This window comes from Arachis ipaensis, chromosome B5 (assembly GCF_059453495.1).
Source record: "Arachis ipaensis isolate K30076 ecotype BB chromosome B5, ASM5945349v1, whole genome shotgun sequence".
NCBI classification, from domain to species: Eukaryota; Viridiplantae; Streptophyta; class Magnoliopsida; order Fabales; family Fabaceae; genus Arachis; species Arachis ipaensis.
In genome coordinates this window covers 68,413,892-68,437,143 of record NC_142440.1, presented here as the reverse complement: position 1 = coordinate 68,437,143, position 23,252 = coordinate 68,413,892, and the positions used below count along the sequence as shown (strand labels likewise).

The 23,252-nt window shown below is 38.9% G+C and overlaps 1 protein-coding gene across 1 annotated transcript; it reads right to left on the bottom strand.

The window, feature by feature from the left end:
* Window positions 1–1,451: 1,451 nt before the first annotated feature.
* On the bottom strand, window positions 1,452–2,398 carry LOC107640634 (uncharacterized). Its single transcript, XM_016344144.1, has 2 exons — window positions 1,951–2,398; window positions 1,452–1,804 (listed from the first exon to the last, which is right to left on the bottom strand). The coding sequence occupies exons 1-2, from the start codon at window positions 2,396–2,398 to the stop codon at window positions 1,452–1,454; spliced, it is 801 nt and encodes a 266-aa protein (XP_016199630.1).
* Between the last annotated feature and the right edge of the window lie 20,854 nt (window positions 2,399–23,252).

Below are 23,252 nucleotides of genomic sequence, written 5' to 3'. Positions count from 1 at the left end.
GAAAGGAAGCATGCAAAAGTAGAAGGAATACAAGAAACTGAAGGAACTGCTAAAGCTGTCCAGCATGACCTCCTAGTACTAAATCGACCATAACTTGAGCTTCAGAAGTCCAAATGATGCAGTTTTAGTTGCATTGAAAAGCTAACGCTTGGGGCTTCGCATTGATATATAATTTGTTATATCTGCCCTAAGGAAGGTGACACGCACCCGTGAATCACGCGGATGCGTGGCCTGGCAAAAACTCAATCCGCGCGAACGCGTGGTCGACGCTAACGCGTGATAATGCCGCGACCTGTACGTACCAGAAATCACTGAGGGCGATTTCTGTGCTGTTTCTGACCCAGTATTTGGCCCAGAAAACACAGATTAGAAGCTATAAAGTGGGGGAATCAATTCATTCATGAAGACAACATTCATTCTCATAATTTTAGGTTTTAGATGTAGTTTTAGAGAGAGAGAGGCTCTCTCCTTTCTCTTAGGATTTAGGATTAGGATTTCTCTTAGGATTAGGATTTCATCTTCTTCATTCCAGGTTCAATGTTCCTTAATTTATTTTCTCTTCTACTTTTATTTGCTTTATCACTTAGTTTATTTACTTTCTCAATTTGATTTATGAATTTTCCCATGTTAGAATTGATTTCTTTATTTAATATAATTTGAGGTATTTCATATTTATGATTGCTTTCTTCTATGATATAAATAATTTAGATTTTTTCCCTTTTGGCTTTGGTTGAGTAATTGGTGACACTTGAGTTGTCAAACTCAGCTGTTGATTGAAAATTGGAGTTTGCTGATTGATTTGGATCCCTCTAAAGCTAGTCTTTCCATAGGAGTTGACTAGGACTTGAGGAATCAACTTGATTGGTCCACTTGACTTTCCTTTATTTAGTAAGGGTAACTAAGTGGGAGCAATAAACAATTCTCATTACACCTGATAAGGATAACTGGGATGGGATTTCCAGTTCTCATACCTTGCCAAGAGCTTTTCTAGTTATTAGTTTATTTCCATTGCCATTTACTATTGTTGCTTTTTATCTTATATATTAAAAATCCCAAAATATACCTTTTTCCATAACCAATAATAAATCATACTTTCCTACAATTCCTTGAGAGACGACCCGAGGTTTAAATACTTCGGCTATAAATTTTATTGGGTTTTGTTACTTGTGACAACCAAACTTTTGTAAGAAAGGATTCTCTATTGGTTTAGAAACTATAATTGCAATGAGAACTTATTTTGTGAATTTCTTTACTAGCAAAAATCCGATCGTCAGTGGTTCAACATGATTGAATCTTCCATGGTTTCTTCTGGTACTTCTCCACCTGATACTTGCTGCTCTAGCTCCATGGCTTCCTCACATTGTTCTTCTTCCAAAACTCCTTGAACTATCTTTTCCATTGTGTCCACCATCATGCATTCACCTGTGGACTCCTTGGGGTAACTCATGGCTTTAAAGACATTGAAAAACTATCTTCTCTTCATGCAATCTCAAGACTAACTCTCCTTTTTGAACATCAATTATAGCTCCGGCAGTAGCTAAGAATGGCCTTCCTAGGATGATAGATGTTTTAGACTCTTCCTCCATATCCAACACAACGAAATCAGCTGGAAAGATGAACTCTCCTACTTTCACCAACAAATCTTTCACTACTCCATGAGGAAACTTAAATATTCTATCAGCCAATTGAAGTGCCATTCTTGTTAGTTTGGCCTCTTCAATCCTCATTCTTTTCATCATGGCTAAGGACATGAGGTTGATGCTAGCTCCCAGATCACACAATGCTTTCTCAATGTTGATATCCCCTATGATGCAGGGGATTTGAAAGCTTCCAGGATCTTTCATCTTTTAGGGAAGCTTCTTTTGTATGATGGCACTACATTCTTCTGTTAGCACTATGGTCTCCTTCTCTCCCCAGTTTCTTTTCCTTGTCATGAGCTCCTTCAAGAACTTGGCATAAATGCCTCAACAAAGGGTATGTTGATTTGGAGCTTCTTAAAGATTTCCAAGAATCTAGAAAACTGGTTGTCTTTCCCATCCTTCGTCTGCCTTTGTGGATAGGGTACCTTTGGCACATAAGGCTTTAGGAGTTGCTTTGGTGGGAATGGTGCAGGGGTCTCTTCTTCATTCTTGGTTTCAGGGTTATTTGCAGCTTCTTCTCTTTGGTTGCTTTGACTTGGGAGTGATTCCTCCACAACTTTTTCACTTCTCAATATGATGGCCTTGCATTCTCCTCTTGTGTTGGCCATGGTATCACTAGGGAATGTATGTGTAGGCATTGGTATTTGTTTAGACAGGCTCCCTAGTTGTGCTTCCAGTTTTAAAATAGCTGCCCCCTGGTTCTTTCTGTTGGATCTGAACTCCTCTTGGTTTGCATCTATCTTCTTCTCAGAATGCATTTGTTTCTCCAAAACTATAGAAATGGTCCCTGTCAGTTGTGCTGACAGTTGCTATGGCAGCCTTCAGTTTTGCAAAATTGTTGCTGATCTCACATGGTTGCATGGTTAAGGATGATGTATCTTGATGGTGGTTGTTGTGTGTTTGTTGGGTGGAGTGGTATGATGCATTTTGTAAGTTGTGGTAGGGTGTATTTTGTGAGTTGTGATAAGGTCTGTTGTTTCCTGATTGATGGTTGTGGTTGTGGTTGTTGTATTGGTTAGATTGGTATGGCTTACGATCTTGGCTGTGGTTTTGTTGGTTTTCCCACCCAAAATTTGGGTGGTTCTTCCATCCTGGGTTGTATGTCTTGGCATTGGGATCATATGGTGGTCTAGAGGGATTGTTCATATAGTTAGCTTGCTCCCATTCATAGTCAACTTCTGGTGTATATCCTTCTTATGGAGGGGCTTGAGCTTAGACAGCTGAGACTTGGTTCTTCTCCATCTTCTTAGTTAAGGCTGCTAGTTATTCTGTGATCACTTTGTTTTGGGCTAACAAATCATCCATAGAATTGAGCTTCATCACTCCCCTCTTTTGAGCTCTATTTGAGGCATAGAAGTACTCATTTTCGGCCACAGTCTCTATGACATCTATGGCTTCTTCAATGGTCTTCTTCTTATTAAGTGAGCCCCCTGAAGAATGATCTATTTCCTATTTTGACTCATATAATAGTCCCTCATAGAAGATGTGTAGTTGCACCCACTCGTTGAATATATCCGGAGGGCATTTCCTTGTCAAGTCTTTAAATCTCTCCCAGGCCTCATAAAGGGTTTCACCATGCATCTTGTTGTCTGAAGGTTTGCACCTCAGCTCTCAGTTTATTGACTCTCTGTGGAGAGTAGAATCTTGCTAGAAACTTGTTCACAACATCATCCTAAGTTGTCAAGCTCTCCTTGGGAAATGCTTCCAACCATTTTGCTACCTTATCTCTGAGAGAAAAGGGAAACAAAAGTAGTTTGTAGGTGTCAGGGTGCACACCATTTGACTTTATAGTGTCACAAATCCTCAAGAATGTAGTAAGATATTGGTTGGGGTCCTCTTGGGCACTCCCTCCAAATGAGCAATTATTCTGGACAAGTGTGATGAGTTGAGGCTTCAACTCAAAGTTTTTAGCATGAATTGTTGACTTTAGAATGCTACGGCCACAGTTTTCTGGATTTGGGTTGATGTAAGAGCCTAGAACTCTCCTCTCTTGCCCAACATGATTGCCAGCATGGTTATGCACCTCTTCCTCCATAGTAACTCCCAGATCTTCCTCTACTACTTCCTCTCCAACTATTCCTTTGCCTCTTGCTTCCCTCCTTAATCTAAAGAAGGTCCTCTCAGGTTCACTATCAAAAGAGGATGAAGTTTCTCCTCTTCTACCTGTCATACATTCAATAAATAGAAAATAGAGGACAAGTGAAGGAATCACTCTTGTTAAGACTGGTAGTTAGTTTGGTTGGTGCAATTAATCAAACAGTTAATAGAGCAGTAAAGAAATGAAAGTATAAATAATGAACAGCTGAAATGATCAAATGAAAAAAATGAGACAATTAAAGAACTAAAATTAAAGGAATTAACAAGGTAATTAAAAGTGCTTAATCTAGCTACTCATTAATTTAATCATTGTCAAATTCAAACCAATCCCCGGCAATGGCGCCGTAAATCTTGATGACCGAAATTCACTCCCCATATTAAATCATGAATCCGTTCTTTGGCAAGCGCACCAAAAATATCGTCAAGTAATAACCCACTAGGAGTGGGGTCGACTCCACAGAGATTGGTATATTTGAGCATTTTTAATAAATGGGTGAATTAGTCAAGCTGAGCAATATAGGTTGTGATTGCAGAATTTTAAACGAGCGGAATTGTAAATGACTCAAAAGAAAAGAAAAGCAGTAAAGTGCAGAAGAGTAAATGGTGAGAATGTAAAGTGCAAAAACATAAATGACTGAATTGTAAATGGGAATGGGGAATAACAGAATGTAAAGAAAGCTTGATGAGTCCATATTTGATGGTATATTTTGACTCAATTTGGATGGATTCTAGCACATGAACTCACACTTAAGCACCAAAATAGCATACTTTTGTGTTTTATCCCAAATTTGATCCTAAATGTGAAAACATACAATTTTGTGCTTTAAATGAGCAATTTAATTCCACTCTTATTCCATTTGATGCCATGACATCTTCGTTGAGTGATTTTAGGCCTTAGAGGCAAGAATGGATACCCAAAAGTAGAAGGAAGCACTGATGATGAGCATTCTTGTATGGTTTGGGATCGATCAAAACAAGAATCAATTTGTTGGTAGCATAGTCCAAACCAAGAATGAATTCTCAAATCAAATAATAAATTCAATACAAAATATAAACCGAGAGTAGTTAAACCTCGGGTCGTTCTCCCTAGGAATGCAAATGAAATGTTTTCTCTTTCGGTTGTGAGGAAAAGGGGGTTTTGTGTAAGAAATAAAAGATTAAAAGAACTTAGGAAATAAAAGAACTAAGCAATGATCAAAATTGGAACTTAATGCAAGTAAAGAGGAAATTGAGATCAAAACTAGTGAAAATGCTATAAATGCATAAAAGAACCTTGACTTGGGAATGAGTATCCAAGGAATCCTATCATCACCATAACCACAACTATGGTAATTATGATGAGTCAATCTCACCTAGTCAACCCCAACCATCGAGGAGTAAGTCAAGCAAGAATAATTGACCTTAATCCCTAAGTCCTAACCAACTTACCAAACTAGTTGATAAAAGGCTAGCGTCAATGGAAACAAGAGTCAACTAACTACCCAAGAATGACCACTAAATGTCGGACATTAGGACTCTAGTATCCTAGGAAATCAATCCACAAGCCAAGGTGGGAAAATCTACTCAAAATTTAGAGTTAGCATTTTCACAAACACCTTGTGTGCATAAGAGTAAAACATGGGAAATTGCAAACTAAAATGGAAAGCTATAACCAACTGTCAACAAAACCAAGCATAAACAAGCAATCAACCATAAAGAAAGCATGAAATGTAAAATTCATTGATCAAAACTTCAAGAAACACAAAATTGCAATATGAACAAAGTAAATTGAACCAAAAGGAAATGAAAGTAAAGACAATGTAATTAAAGAGAAAATTGAGAGTACTTACAATTAAGGAAGCAAAATGAAAGAACAAACCTTGCTATAAAATGCTACAATGGAAATGGAAATTAAAACCCTAAGAGAGCAAAACTACTCTACACTACTCCTACTCCTAATTACTTACAAAAAAAAAATCTCCCTACACCCTAATGCCCCCCCTCATATAGCACTTCAAAATCAGCATCCAAGCCCTCCAAAATGGGCCAAGAGGCCTCAGAAATTGTGAAGCACGTGCATCATTAATGAAATCACGTGTTGGGACCCGTGAGGACGCACAGACATGTGCGTTCGCACACGTGGCTAGAAATTGACCTGTGCGTACGCACAGGTGCTCGTGCGTATGCACACATGGAAATTCTCGCTTTGTGCGTGCGCACGCAAGGCTGTGCGCACGCACACTTCGCTGTGTGTGCTTTTCCTTGTTTTCTTCATGTTTTCTCCCTTGTACATGCTTTCCTCCACTTTTGCCCATCCATTCATGCTTTCAAAACCTGAAATCACTCACAAACCATATCACGGCATCGAATGGAATAAAGGTGGAATTAAATTGCTCATTTCAAGCACAAAATTGCATGTTTTCACATTTAGGATCAAATTAGGGATTAAACATAAAAGTATGCTATTTTGGTGCTTAAGTGTGAGTTCATGTGCTATAATCCATCCAAATCGAGTCAAAATATACCATCAAATATGGACTCATCAATTTCCCCACACTTAAATAATAGCATGTACTCATGCTAAACCAACAAGGAGAATGATCAAAGGGGTAATCCACTTATTAAATGCAACTACCTATATGCATGCAAGTATGTAAATACTATCTATACCTATGTATCTATCTATATTATCTATATGAGATTGGTGAAAACAAACAATCGAATTCCCAAGTAAGTATAGATGATTAGGGCAAAGCAAGGAAGTAATCCAATGCATCCAAAAATATAAGGAATTGATTCAACTCATCAAAATGAAGCAACTTACAAGAATACATGATAAGAAGCATAGAAACATAGAGTTGAGTAATTGAACCCTCACTAGGTGTGTATACACTCTAATTACTCGATGTCTAAGGGATTAATCACTCAAGTCTCCTCTAATCATGTTTTCAAGGATTTGCCTTTCATCTAACAATCAACAAATAATTGATGCATGAATGCAATTATCATGAGGACTTCTTATGGTTGTAATGGGGTTAGGGTAAGGTAGGATAGATATGGCCAAGTGGACTAAATGTAATTGAATCCTTGATTAGTTTAAGTATCCAACTCAACCTATATCAACCAAATCAAAATAAAATACAATCCTAACCTTCCATCAATTCTTTTTCACAAATACTCATGTATACTTTATCATTCATATCACATATGCATTTCTTATTCATATTCCTTCACTTAGGGATAACTTTCATCCCCCTTTTTTTTTTTGAAAGTAAAATGTATATGATTAAGCAGCTCATACATGATTGTTCCCATTTTCCAAAATTTTTAATGAAATACCCAAAAAATAACATTTTTCAATCACTACCAATGTTTTTCAAAATTTCCCCCACACTTAAATGAAACACACTTCTTCAATCTAAGCTAATCAAGGATGCAATCCAAGGTAATTCATAATTTTCTGCTTAAGGCTGTGGTGTGCTAATATCAAGAACAATGCGGTAAATAGAGCTCAAAGGGGTTAACAATGGTGAATGCAAAGGGTAGGCTATATGGGATAAGTAAGCTTTTAACAAAGATGACCTCAATCATGCTCAATGCAATTCATAATATCAATCATAAGAAATAAAGAATTTAGCAAAACCAATATTACAATCATAGAAGAGATGTATCACACAATGAACAAAATTAGTGGTTAAAATGGGTAACCACTCAATATAGCCCAAAAGCTCACAAGGTAATTGTTCTTTACTCTTCTATGTTCCAAAAAGAAATCATTCAAGCAAGTTTTAAAAACCGTTTTCTCAATCAATTCAATAGAATGCCCTTGAAACAAAATTCTTGGAAAATTTGCTGTTTTTCACCAAAATTTATTCCTATATGTATGTATTATGTGATGGATGCAAAATTTTTCAAAATCTTTCTTAGTTATATTCCTAATTTTCAAGAAGCAAAAATTAACATGAACAATTAGGATCAAGAAAAACTAGGCATAAGCTATTCACATCATCCAATCACAATCCATATCTATACTATATACCAAGCAATATAAGATGCAATATGTACGTATATACTAAAATGAAAGTGCAATCTAGATATAACTAGCAGCAACTAATATATATACCAGAAGTACTAAACAGTAGCAGAAAGTAAAGTGCTCACAATATCTACAAAAGCATAATAAAACTGAAAATAACTAAATAAGAGTGTTCAGGAAAGAATGTGTACACCCAAAAATAGAAGATCATCCCCCACACTTAAGTCATGTACTGTCCTCAGTGCTAAAGAAATCAATCGAGGGATAATCAAGCATGCGAAGCTCCACCGTCTGATGGTAGTGGGTGATGATGCTGGCGCTGATACACAATGATGGTGCTGGACTGTTGTGTGGTGGTCTGAACTCTCGGCTGCTTCACTGCCTGGTCAGCTGTCTTGACTGCCATCTCCACAATCGGCTCGAGTTCAGCTACCGGCTCCTCTACCATAGGCTCATCAGCTCTCCGCTCCTCAGCTCTATGCTCCTCAGCTGCTACCTCCTCAACCGTAGGCTCCGCCGGTCTCTGGTCAGGGTTGTCGACTACCTGGCCAGCTTCAGCTGCTAGCTCCTTAGATGCAGGCTCCTCGGCCTCTAGCTCTGGTGTATCTGGAGGAGGTGGCCCAGGGTCTCTACCCTCGAGTTTCGCCACTATCCATTGGAAGCGGCGAGCGTTGCGGCGCTCATAGCGGTGCACGGCCTGAAGGATATCCCGACACAACTCATATGGTGTCTGAGGTCGGGGTGTGGGCACGGGAGCTGTAGGAGGTGCTGAAGGCTCTGCTGCTGCTGAAGTAGGCTTAGATGTCTTCCTCTTCTTCTGAGGTGGCCCGTCATAATCTCTGTATGGTAGATACGGTTGCTTACTGATGTAGACAGACGTCTGGTCTATTGGCCGTCTCTCTACACCAGATAAAGCTGCAAATCTGGTGATCAATGATGGAAATAGAACGTTGAACTTCAGCTGTTGGTTCACCTTCATCATTGACTCTCTGACAAGGGGAAGAACAGAGATCCTCTTCCCCTCTAGAATAGCCCATAGTAATACTGCCACACAGACTCTGATATGCGTCGCATGCGTGCTCGGGAGGATGTAATCGGCAATGATCTGCTGCCAGATCCTTGCCTCCGGGTTGAGATCGGTGCACGCAATGCTCAACAGAACTACATTGTCCCCTTTACTATACTCCCATCTAGCCTCAGGCTGGCCTGTCTTCTCCAGGACCACATCTAAAGAAATCTTGCCCAGTGACATGTCCTTCATTATTTGAGTGTAAGCGTCGCATGCCGGAGGAACATGCGGGATATCTAAGAGGGCCTCTAACGCAGTATCAGAGGTGTCCAAGGTGACACCTCTCAGAAAAATGGTTTGGGCATCCCTCTTTAGGAAATTTGCATAAAATTCCTTGACCTGGTGTTTATTTACTTCCACCGGGTCAAATTTTACGAATTTCCAATGATAAAAATTTAATCTGTTTAGAATCTGTTCCACATATTTCTGAGGCAAGTTTAGCTTCCTCTCATAATGAAAGGCGCGCTTTTCTAGTTTTTTGTACTGCTCTTGGGCTTTGGCATTTATAAATGTGTCAGGGTGGTCACTGGGAGGCACAGGAGGAGGGCGAGCCAAAGGATTGCCTTTCTCCTTCCCTTTTCGGGCCATCCTGAAAAAGTTAAAAATAGAGCACAACTCAGGAGAAACAGATAGAATGCACAGAAGAAAAAGGATATAATCAAACAACTCAAATAAGAGCCAGTAAAGGTAAGCAAATGCTCAATCAAGGAAAAAATGTATAAACAATCAAATGTTCAAAAGAAAATGATTTCCCAAGATCAAGCAACCTAAGTTTCATATGTCTTAGGTGCATTATGTATGTGAATTGAATTAGAAGAGATTGATTATTGCAGTTATGCCTTGGGAGTTGAAAGAGTTTGGAAAAATTGGCACAAAATGCGAAAATCAAATCACAGTCAAAGTATACACATATTCATGTTGAAAAGATAGGAAATGATCACATACATACAGGTTCTTATCCAAAGCAGTGCTTAATTGAAAAACAAGGTGCATTGCTCAAAAACATAAAGGAACAAGTTGCTGTGTGTATGGTCACAAATATTGAAGATACATGAATAAGAATTTGATCAATTCACATAGAAGGCAATGAATGTACTGCTGCCAATGACACCAAACAGATTTCAAAATTTCAAGTTTAGTTTTAGTTTGGTGTTTGCATGAAAAGTAGTGGGCAGTCAGTACACAATGCAGTAACTAGCATGTTATTCACTTGCAAAATGCATCAAATGGAAAGAATTGCAGTTTGCAACTACAATTTGATTTATCAGCAAGAGTTAAGAAATAAGTGCTCAGCTAGTAATGCATCGAATAGAATCTAATATGCATAGGATCAATGAATACCAACAGAAGAACAAAACTATATATTTCAGGTTGAAATGGGTGTTGTAGTAGAAATGTAAAGTGCATAACCAATTCCATCTGAGGTAGCAATTAGAATAGAAGAAGATTTGCACAATCAGCAATTAACAATGTCAATTGGAAGAAAATTCAAAATTTATGTTGATCAGACACAGAGATTGAATAAAAAAATTCCAATTAGGCATTATATCAAGCATGTTATGTGCAGAAGTTACAAGCAGTCCTCACAGTTCAACAATGGCAGTAGTCACAGTTCAGTAACATCACATTTCAGACATAGCAACATCATTCAATCTAAGTAACATCCAACAATATTAGCCAACATCACAGATTCAATTCCAAAAACAGAAGTCATCTAACCTAATACCACCTAATTGCTAAAACAGAATTAAAGAGCAGCATTAAAAGAAGCAGTAAAAATGAAGTAGAAAGGAAGAAGAAATGAGACTTGGAATGAAGCAGGAAAAAAATGAGGGAAGGTGAGGGCGAGGTAGAGAGGGGCGTAGCGGCATAGGGGTCCGCCACTGCTAGTGGTTGCTCGCCGGAACAAGGACATGCGGCCTAGGGCTAGTGTGGAGACTATGAAGGGAAGAAGAAGAAGATGGGGAAATGTAGAAGAGAGGAGAGAGAAAAAGGAAAAAGGAAAAAGGAAAAGAAAGAGAAGGGTAACAGCGTCGTGGTGGTCGCCGACGGTGGTTGGTCGCGGAGAGTTGGAGTAAGAAAGGTGATGGTGTGAAGAGGAGGGGTTGGGTGGTTTCAGAAAGAAGAAGAAGAGAGGGTAGGAATGTTGGGAGGAAACTGAAGCGCGAGTCCCCTTTCTTTTCGAATTAACGTTCGAAAAGTGACCTGTGCGGACGCACAAGGTCGTGTGCAGACGCACACAAGGAGAAAGAAGGGGTTATGCGTGCGCACGAGGCCGTGCGGACACTGCGGGCACGAGATGTAATGCGCCCTGTGCGGGCACACAAGTATTGTGCGTGCGCACAGATTGGGGAAGGGGTTGGGTTCACTCGCACAGCATGTGCGCGCGCTGCGCCCAGAGGGATTTGTTCAGGCTGTGCGGGCGCACAAGGGGTGTGCGCTCAGACGAGTGGTTTTTTTTTCTTGAAAGTAAAAGGAACGTGTGCGGCCGCATGTATGGTGTGCGGTCGCACAAAGAAGAAAGGAGGGTGGTGTGCACATGCACAGGACGTGCGCGTGCTGCAAATAGAGCGAGTTTTTAGGGACGTGCGGGCGCACATTTCTGTGCGGACGCATGATGAGCGGATAATTTATACGCTTTTTGACATTGTTTTTAGTATATTTTTAGTAGGATCTAGTTAATTTTAGGGATGTTTTTAATAGATTTTGTGTTAAATTCACATTTCTGGACTTTACAATGAGTTTGTGTGTTTTTCTGTGATTTCAGGTATTTTCTGGCTGAAATTGAGGGACTTGAGCAGAAATCAGATTCAGAGGTTGAAAAAGGACTGCTGATGCTGTTGGATTCTGACCTCCCTGCACTCAAAGTGGATTTTCTGGAGCTACAGAACTCTAAATGGCGCGCTTCCAATTGCGTTGGAAATTAGACATCCAGGGCTTTCCAGAAATATATAATAGTCCATACTTTGGCCAAGAATTGACGACGTAAACTGGCGTTCAACGCCAGCCTTCTGCCCAAATCTGGCGTCCAGCGCCAGAAAAGGATCCAAAACCAGAGTTGAACGCCCAAACTGGCACAGAAACTGGCGTTCAACTCCACAAATGGCCTCTGCACGTGTAACACTCAAGCCCAAGCCCAAGCACACACCAAGTGGGCCCCGGAAGTGGATTTGTACATCAATTACTTACTCATGTAAACCCTAGTAGCTAGTTTATTATAAATAGGACCTTTTACTATTGTATTAGGCATCTTTGATCAGTGTAAAACATCTTTGGACGCCTGGTTCTTAGATCAGAGGGGCTGGCCTCTCGGCCATGCCTGGACCTTTCACTTATGTATTTTTAACGGCACTCCATAGATTAAGGTGTGGAGCTCTGCTGTTCCTCAAAGATTAATGCAAAGTACTACTGTTTTCTATTCAATTCTTCTTATTTCGCTTCTAAGATATCCATTCGCACCCAAGAACGTGATGAAGGTGATGATTATGTGTGACGCTCATCATCCTTCTCCCTTATGAACGCGTGCCTGACAAACACTTCTGTTCTACATGAATTAAAGCTAGAATGAGTATCTCTTAGATCTCCTAACCAGAATCTTCGTGGCATAAGCTAGAATGATGGCGGCATTCAAGAGAATCCGGAAGGTCTAAACCTTGTCTGTGGTATTCTGAGTAGGATTCGATGAATGAATGACTGTGACGAGCTCCTAACTCGCGATTGCAGGGCGTTAGTGACAGACGCAAAAGGATAGTAAATCCTATTCCAGCATGATCGAGAACCGACAGATGAATAGCCGTGCCGTGACAGGGTGCGTGAGCATATTATTCACTAAGAGGATAAGATGAAGCCATTGACAAGGGTGATGCCTCCAGACGATTAGCCGTGCCGTGACAGGGCATTGGATCATTTTCCCGAGAGATGACCGAAAGTAGCCATTGACAGTGGTGATGTATCACATAAAGCCAGCCATGGAAAGGAGTGAGACTGATTGGATGAAGATGGCAGGAAAGCAGAGGTTCAGAGGAACGAAAAGCATCTCCATTCGCTTATCTGAAATTTCTATCAATGAATTACATAAGTATTTCTATCCCTTCTTTTATTTATTATTCGAAAACACCCTTATCACTTTATATCTGCCTGACTGAGATTTACAAGGTGACCATAGCTTGCTTCATACCAACAATCTCCGTGGGATTCGACCCTTACTCACGTAAGGTATTACTTGGACGACCCAGTGCACTTGCTGGTTAGTTGTACGAGTTGTGTCCACACATAGAGCCATAATGAGGATTCAATACAATTATATATTGTTAATCTCACACAAGTACAAAGAACATGGATCACAATTTCGTGCTACCAAGTTTTTGGCGCCGTTGCCGGGGATTGTTTGAGTTTGGACAACTGACGGTTCATCTTGTTGCTCAGATTAGGTAATTTTCTTTTTATTTTATTTTCAAAAATTTTTCAAAAATATTTCTAAAATTTTCTCATCTGTTTTCGAAAAAAAAATGTTTTCAAAAATTTATTCAAAATTTTTAAAGAATGAATTCTAGTGTTTCATGAAGCATGTTGGAGCCTGGCTGGCTGTAAAGCCATGTCTCAATCCTCATACTCAAGAGAAGAGCTTCTTTGTCTTTCTTAGCCAATTGGCTGTTGAATGCAAGGAATGTCAGGCGTGTCATGTCTGAGTTACATACTAAAGCTTGGCTGGCTATTAAGCCATGCCTGACCCTTTGATTGGAGCTTTAGAGCATAAGATTCCTGGAATTCATATTAAAAATTTTGAATCCTTATTTTTCTTTTTTCTAAATAATTTTCGAAAAATATAAGTTAAAAATCCAAAAAAATCATAAAATCATAAAAAATCAAAAATATTTCATGTTTCTTGTTTAAATCTTGAGTCACATTATAAGTTTGGTGTCACTTGCATATGCATCTTGCATATTTCGAAAATTCATGCATTCATAGTGTTCTTCATGATCTTCAAGTTGTTCTTGGTAAGTCTTCTTGTTTGATCTTGATGATTTTTTGTTTTGTGTCTTTTCATGTTTATCATATGCATTCTTGAATTCTTAGTGCGTAAGCATTAAAGAATTCTAAGTTTGGTGTCTTGCATGTTTTCTTTGCATTAAAAATTTTTCAAAAATATGTTTTTGATGTTCATCATGTTCTTCATAGTGTTCTTGGTGTTCATCTTGACATTCATAGCATTCATGCATGCATTCATTGTTTTGATCTAAAAATTTCATGCATTGCATCCTTTTAGTGTTTTTCTCTTGCATCATAAAAATTCAAAAATAAAAAAAATATCTTTCCCTTTTTCTCTCCTCAAATTCGAAAATTTGGATTGACTTTTTCAAAAATTTTTAAAATCAAATTGTTTCTTATGAGTCAAATCAAATTTTCAATTTGAAAATCTTATCTTTTTCAAAATCTTTTTCAAAAATTAAATCTTTTTCAAAATTCTTAGTTATTTTCGAAAATTCCAAAAATATTTTTCAAAAATCTTTTTCTTATTTTTGTATTAAATTTTCGAAAATAACATAAACAATTAATGTTTTGATTCAAAAAATTGAAGTTTGTTACTTGCTTGTTAAGAAAGATTCAAACTTTAAGTTCTAGAATCATATCTTGTGATTTCTTATGAATCAAGTCATTAATTGTGATTTTAAAAATCAAATCTTTTTCAAAAACTAATTTCTATCATATCTTTTCAAAAAATATATATATATATATATATATCTTCTTATCTTATCTTTTTCAAAATTTGATTTCAAAATATCTTCTCTAACTTCCCAACTTCTTATCTTTTCAAAATTTGTTTCAACTAACTAACTAACTTTTTGTTTGTTTCTTAACTTTTTCAAAACCTCCTAACTAACTCTCTCTCTCTCAATTTTCGAAAATATCTTCCTTCTTTTTCAAAAATATCTTTTCAAAATATCTTTTCTAACTTCCTAACTTCCTATCTTTTCAAAATTTGTTTCAACTAACTAACTAACTTTTTGTTTGTTTCTTAACTTTTTCAAAACCACCTAACTAACTCTTTCTCTCTAATTTTCGAAAATATCTTCCCCTTTTTCAAAAATTTCTTTTTAATTAACTAATTATTTTTGTTTTTTATTTTTAATTTCAAAAATTTCGAAAAAAAAAATATTACTAACAACTTTCAAAAACCAATTTTCAAAAATCACTAACTCCTTTTCAAAAATAATTTTTGAAAATTCCCCCCCCTCTCTCTCATCCTATTCTATTTATTCATTCATTAACTAACATTACTTCCTCACATCATCACCAAATTCGAACCCCCTACTCTATCTGTGTTCGAATTTCTTCTTCTTTTCTTCTACTAACAATAAGGATCCTCTTTACTGTGACATAGAGGATTCCTCTTCTTTTCTTTTGTTCTCCTCTTTCTTATGAGCAGGGACAGAGAAAAAGGCATTCTTGTTGAAGCTGATCCAGAACCTGAAAGGACTCTGAAGAGAAAATTAAGAGAAGCTAAATTACAACAATCCAGAGACAACTTGATTGAAAATTTCGAACAAGTAAAGGAGATGGCAGCCGAACCCAACAACAATGCAAGGAGAATGCTTGGTGACTTTACTGCACCTAATTCCAATTTACATGGAAGAAGCATCTCCATTCCTGCCATTGGAGCAAACAATTTTGAGCTTAAACCTCAATTAGTTTCTCTAATGCAGCAGAACTGCAAGTTTCATGGACTTCCATCTGAAGATCCTTTTCAGTTCTTAACTGAATTCTTGCAGATATGTGATACTGTTAAGACTAATGGAGTAGATCCTGAAGTCTACAGGCTCATGCTTTTCCCTTTTGCTGTAAGAGACAGAGCTAGATTATGGTTGGATTCTCAACCTAAAGACAGCCTGAACTCTTGGGATAAGCTGGTCACGGCTTTCTTAGCCAAGTACTTTCCTCCTCAAAAGCTGAGCAAGCTTAGAGCGGATGTACAAACCTTCAAACAAAAAGAAGGTGAATCTCTCTATGAAGCTTGGGAAAGATACAAACAGTTGACCAAAAAGTGTCCTTCTGACATGCTTTCAGAATGGACCATCCTGGATATATTCTATGATGGTCTGTCTGAGTTATCAAAGATGTCACTGGACACTTCTGCAGGTGGATCCATTCACCTAAAGAAAACGCCTGCAGAAGCTCAAGAACTCATTGACATGGTTGCTAATAACCAGTTCATGTACACTTCTGAAAGGAATCCTGTGAATAATGGGACGCCTATGAAGAAGGGAGTTCTTGAGGTTGATACTCTGAATGCCATATTGGCTCAGAATAAAATATTGACTCAGCAAGTCAATATGATCTCTCAGAGTCTGCATGGAATGCAAGCTGCATCCAACAGTACTCAAGAGGCATCTTCTGAAGAAGAAGCCTATGATCCTGAGAACCCTGCAATAGCAGAGGTAAATTACTTAGGTGAACCTTATGGAAACACCTATAACTCAACATGGAGAAATCATCCAAATTTCTCATGGAAGGATCAAAAGCCCCAACAAGGCTTTAATAATGGTGGAAGAAACAGGTTTAGCAATAGCAAGCCTTTTCCATCATCAACTCAGCAACAGACAGAGAACTCTGAACAAAATGCTTCTAATTTAGCAAATCTAGTCTCTGATCTATCTAAGGCCACTATAAGTTTCATGAATGAAACAAGGTCTTCCATTAGAAATCTGGAAGCACAAGTGGGCCAGCTGAGTAAAAGGATCACTGAAATCCCTCCTAGTACTCTCCAAAGCAATACAGAAGAGAATCCAAAAGGAGAGTGCAAGGCCATTGACATAAGTGCCCTGGCCGAACCTGTGAGGAGAGGAGAGGACGTGAATCCCAAGGAGGAAGACCTCCTGGGACGTTCAGTGACCAATAAGGAGCTTCCCTCTGAGGAACCAAAGGACTCTGAGGCTCATCTAGAGACCATAGAGATTCCATTGAACCTCCTTATGCCCTTCATGAGCTCTGATGAGTATTCCTCTTCTGAAGAGAATGAGGATGTCACTGAAGAGCAAACTGCCAAGTTTCTTGGTGCAATCATGAAGCTGAATGCCAAATTGTTTGGCATTGATGCTTGGGAAGTTGAACCTCCCTTGTTCATCAATGAACTAAGTGATCTGGATCAACTGACATTGCCTCAGAAGAGACAGGATCCTGGAAAGTTCATAATCCCTTGTACCATAGGCACCATGATCTTTAAGGCTCTGTGTGACCTTGGTTCAGGAATAAACCTCATGCCCCTCTATGTAATAGAGAAACTGGGAATCTATGGGGTGCAAGCTGCTAAAATCTCACTAGAGATGGCAGACAGCTCAAGAAAATAGGCTTATGGACAAGTAGAAGATGTATTAGTAAAGGTTGAGGGCCTTTACATACCTACTGATTTCATAGTCCTGGATACTGGAAAGGAAGAGGATGAATCCATCATCCTAGGAAGACCTTTCCTGGCCACAGCAAGAGCTGTGATTGATGTTGACAGAGGTGAAATAGTCCTTCAATGGAATGAGAACTCCCTTGTATTCAAAACTCAAGGATCTCCCTCTGCAACCATGAGGAGGAAGCAGGAAAAGCTTCTCTCCAAGCAGAGTCAACCAGAGCCCCCACAGTCAAACTCTAAGTTTGGTGTTGGGAGGCCACAACCAAACTCTAAGTTTGGTGTTGAACTCCCATATCCAAACTCTAAGTTTGGTGTTGGAGAGTCTCAACAAAGCTCTGCACATCTGTGAGGCTCCATGAGAGCCCACTGTCAAGCTATTGACATTAAAGAAGCGCTTGTTGGGAGGCAACCCAATGTTTATCTAATTCTTATTTTTCATGTTTTCTTAGGTTCATGATCATGTGGAGTCACAAAATAAATATAAAAATTGAAAACGGAATCAAAAACAGCAGAAGAAAAATCACACCCTGGAGGAGCATCTGTCTGGCGTTCAAACGCCAGAACAGAGCATAGTTCTGGCGTTGAATGCCCAGAATGGGAGCATCCTGGCGCTGAACGCCCAGAACAAGCATGGTTCTGGTGTTCAACGCCAGAAATGGCAGCAAAGGGGCGTTGAACGCCCAAAATGGGCACCAACCTGGCGCTGAACGCCCAGAGTTGTGTGCAAGGGCATTTTACATGCCTAAATTGGTGCAGGGATGTAAATGCCTTGACACCTCAGGATCTGTGGACCCCACAGGATCATCCCAGGATCTGTGGACCCCACAGGATCCCCACCTACCTCATCATCTCTCTTTTCATTCATGATCATCCCTTCTGTTTTCCATTTACCACTCACATCCATACACCCACTACCTTCAAAATTCAACATCTCTCTCCCACCCAATCCCACCCATATGGCCGAATACACACTCTCATCCATCTCCTCCATATCTTCTTCTTATTCTTCTATTCTTTCTTCTTTTGCTCGAGGGCGAGCAACATTCTAAGTTTGGTGTGGTAAAAAGCATAGCTTTTTTGTTTTTTTTCCATAACCATTGATGGCACCTAAGGCCAGAGAAGCCTCTAGAAAGAGGAAAGGGAAGACAAAAGCTTCCATCAAGGGTCTATAGCTCAGTGGTAGAACATTTGACTGCAAATCAAGAGATCCCTGAGATACCTCAGGGGATACATTTTCTTCCACACAAATATTGGAAGCAACTAAAGGGTGGAACATCAAGAGCACTCCATCATCCTTCATGAAATCAGAGAAGATCTAAAAGCAATGAAGGAGGAGCAGCAAAGACAAGGAAGAGACATAGAAGAGCTCAAGGACATCATTAAGGTGGACTCATTCCTTGTTCTTGTTTTCTCTATTTTTCGTTTTCTATATTATGTGCTTATCAATGTTTGTGCCTTTATTACATGATCATTAGTAGTTAGTAACTTTGTCTTAAAGATATGAATGTCCTATGAATCCATCACCTCTCTTAAAAGAAAAATGTTTTAATTCAAAAGAACAAGAAGTACATGAGTTTCAAATTTATCCTTGAACTTAGTTTAATTATATTGATGTGGTGACAATGCTTCCTGTTTGCTGAATGTATGCTTGAACAGTGCATATGTCTTTTGAAGTTGTTGTTTAAGAATGTTAAATATGTTGGCTCTTGAAAGAATGATGACTAGGAGACATGTTATTTGATAATCTGAAAAATCATAAAAATGATTCTTGAAGCAAGAAAAAGCAGCAAAGAACAAAGCTTGCAGAAAAAAAAAATAGGCGAAAAAAAAAATAAATAAATAGAAAGAAAAAGAAAAAGCAAGCAGAAAAAGCCAATAACCCTTAAAACCAAAAGGCAAGGGCAATTAAAAAGGATCCCAAGGCTTTGAGCATCAGTGGATAGGAGGGCCTAAAGGAATAAAATTCTAGTCTAAGTGGCTAAACCAAGCTGTCCCTAACCATGTGCTTGTGGCGTGTAGGTGTCAAGTGAAAACTTGAGACTGAGCGGTTAAAGTCAAGGTCCAAAGCAAAAGAAGAGTGTGCTTAAGAACCCTGGACACCTCTAATTGGGGACTTTAGCAAAGCTGAGTCACAATCTGAAAAGGTTCACCCAATTATGTGTCTGTGGCATTTATGTATCCGGTGGTAATACTGGAAAACAAAGTGCTTAGGGCCACGGCCAAGACTCATAAAATAGCTGTGTTCAAGAATCATCATACTGAACTAGGAGAATCAATAACACTATCTGAACTCTGAGTTCCTATAGATGCCAATCATTCTGAACCTCAATGGATAAAGTGAGATGCCAAAACTATTCAAGAGGCAAAAAGCTATAAGTCCCGCTCATATGATTGAAGCTCTGTTTCATTGATAGTTTGGAATTTATAGTATATTCTATTCTTTTTATCCTATTTTGATTTTCAGTTGCTTGGGGACAAGCAACAATTTAAGTTTGGTGTTGTGATGAGCGGATAATTTATACGCTTTTTGACATTGTTTTTAGTATATTTTTAGTAGGATCTAGTTACTTTTAGGGATGTTTTTAATAGATTTTGTGTTAAATTCACATTTCTGGACTTTACTATGAGTTTGTGTGTTTTTCTGTGATTTCAGGTATTTTCTGGCTGAAATTGAGGGACTTGAGCAGAAATCAGATTCAGAGGTTGAAAAAGGACTGCTGATGCTGTTGGATTCTGACCTCCCTTCACTCAAAGTGGATTTTCTGGAGCTACAGAACTCTAAATGGCGCGCTTCCAATTGCGTTGGAAATTAGACATCCAGGGCTTTCCAGAAATATATAATAGTCCATACTTTGGCCAAGAATTGACGACGTAAACTGGCGTTCAACGCCAGCCTTCTGCCCAAATCTAGCGTCCAGCGCCAGAAAAGGATCCAAAACCAGAGTTGAACGCCCAAACTGGCACAGAAACTGGCGTTCAACTCCACAAATGGCCTCTGCATGTGTAACACTCAAGCCCAAGCCCAAGCACACACCAAGTGGGCCCCGGAAGTGGATTTGTACATCAATTACTTACTCATGTAAACCCTAGTAGCTAGTTTATTATAAATAGGACCTTTTACTATTGTATTAGGCATCTTTGATCAGTGTAAAACATCTTTGGACGCCTGGTTCTTAGATCAGAGGGGCTGGCCTCTCGGCCATGCCTGGACCTTTCACTTATGTATTTTTAACGGCACTCCATAGATTAAGGTGTGGAGCTCTGCTGTTCCTCAAAGATTAATGCAAAGTACTACTGTTTTCTATTCAATTCTTCTTATTTCGCTTCTAAGATATCCATTCGCACCCAAGAACGTGATGAAGGTGATGATTATGTGTGACGCTCATCATCCTTCTCCCTTATGAACGCGTGCCTGACAAACACTTCTGTTCTACATGAATTAAAGCTAGAATGAGTATCTCTTAGATCTCCTAACCAGAATCTTCGTGGCGTAAGCTAGAATGATGGCGGCATTCAAGAGAATCCGGAAGGTCTAAACCTTGTCTGTGGTATTCCGAGTAGGATTCGATGAATGAATGACTGTGACGAGCTCCTAACTCGCGATTGCAGGGCGTTAGTGACAGACGCAAAAGGATAGTAAATCCTATTCCAGCATGATCGAGAACCGACAGATGAATAGCCGTGCCGTGACAGGGTGCGTGAGCATATTATTCACTAAGAGGATAAGATGAAGCCATTGACAAGGGTGATGCCTCCAGACGATTAGCCGTGCCGTGACAAGGCATTGGATCATTTTCCCGAGAGATGACCGAAAGTAGCCATTGACAGTGGTGATGTATCACATAAAGCCAGCCATGGAAAGGAGTGAGACTGATTGGATGAAGATGGCAGGAAAGCAGAGGTTTAGAGGAACGAAAAGCATCTCCATTCGCTTATCTGAAATTTCTATCAATGAATTACATAAGTATTTATATCCCTTCTTTTATTTATTATTCGAAAACACCCTTATCACTTTATATCTGCCTGACTGAGATTTACAAGGTGACCATAGCTTGCTTCATACCAACAATCTCCGTGGGATTCGACCCTTACTCACGTAAGGTATTACTTGGACGACCCAGTGCACTTGCTGGTTAGTTGTACGAGTTGTGTCCACACATAGAGCCATAATGAGGATTCAATACAATTATATATTGTTAATCTCACACAAGTACAAAGAACATGGATCACAATTTCGTGCTACCAACGCACAGAGATGAGCAAACAGGGGAGCTGAGCGCACACACAAGGCCGTGCGGACGCATAGGTCTCTGCTCCTGCAACAAGAATTTTGGCTCTAAGGCACCAAATTGGATATCCAAAACAGGTTTTCAGGTCCCAAAACGTCATAAACTGCATAAACACCTTATTTTACTAAAACTTACTAACAAACATCAAAATAAAACCACCAACCAAGCAAAATAACCAATTATTCATGAACAAAAAGCTAAAATAGAGAAGGTTAGAAGGATATTACCAAGGTGGGGTGTCTCTGATGATTGGACTTTTGACGGTTTAGAATTCACAAATGAAGACCATTCTAAATAATAATCCTTATGAATGAGTTTATGTCTTAAGAGAGCTAGTAGTTATGAGTTCGTAGCTAAAGTAAAACTGGAGCTAGGAACGGTTGCAATATAGTTTCTAGACCAACAATAGTCCTTTCATACAAAAATTTATTTGTCACAAGTAACAAACCCCTAAAATCTATAAACCGAAGTATTGAGCCTCGGGTCTTCTCCCTAGGAATTACAATAAAGTGTCTTGTTATTGGTTATGAGTGATGTTTGGGGTTTTGAGATTTTAGACAAGAAACATAAATGGCAAAGAAAATAAACTAATAACTATGAAAGATCTTGGCAAGGTTGTGAGAATTAGAAGTCCTATCCTAGTTATCCTCCTCAATTGTGATCACAAATTATTCATTGCTACCACTTAGTTAACCTCTATAGTAGAGGAAAGTCAAGTGGGTGAATCAACTTGATTCCACAAGTCCTAGCCAACTCCCAAGGAAAAGACTAGCGTTAGTGGTATCCAAATCAATTAGCAACTTCTAATTATTGATCAACAAGGGAATTACATAGCTCAAGCGTCACTAATTACTCTACCAAAGCCAAGAGGAACAAAATCTACACTAAAGTCCAACCAAGCATTTTATCAAACACTTGGAAGGCATAAAAGGAAAGCGAAGTAAATTGATGACAACAATGAAATCTAACAACTACTTATTGTAAGGAATTAATAACAACAATCAAAGGAAACACAATTATTATGAATTACCTCAAATTGCATTAAAATAAAATAAAATGAACAAGAGTAGATCTACAAACAAAGTAGAAGAAAGTAATAACAACAATGGAAGAATGATAAATGTAACAACAAGGAATTAAGAAGAAGTAGAAGAAAGCATGAATTGAAACCTAGATCTAAGAATTAAACCTAATCGTAATCCTAATTCTAGAGAGAAGTGAGAGCTTCTCTCTCTAAAACTAAACTAAACTAATCCTAATGCCTCTGAATGAGTCGATCCCCCTCTCCTTCAATCCTTGGTCCTTTTGAGTGTTCTCCTGCCAAAAATCCAGCTCCAAATGGGTCCAGAAACCCTCCAAAATCGCCAGGCACGAGTTGCACTAAAGGAATCACGTACGGACTACGACGTGTACGTGCACAGCATGCGTACGCGTCCCTGGCCTATTTCGCGAGGTGTGCGCAAGCGCCTGGTGCGCGCGCGCGTCCTTGGCCGAGATCAATTCTTTGGCTTTTCATGCTTCTCTCCACTTGCATGCTTCCTTCCTCACTCCTTGGATCCATTTCTAGCCTTTTTCAACCTGAGATCACTAGCAAATACATCAAGGCATCTTATGGAATCAAGGAGGGATTAAAATTATCAAATTAAAGGCTTAGAAAGCATGTTTTTACACTTAAGCACAAATAGGGGAGAGATCACAAAATCATGCTAATTCATTGGCTAAATGTGAGAAAAGGTTAGCAAAA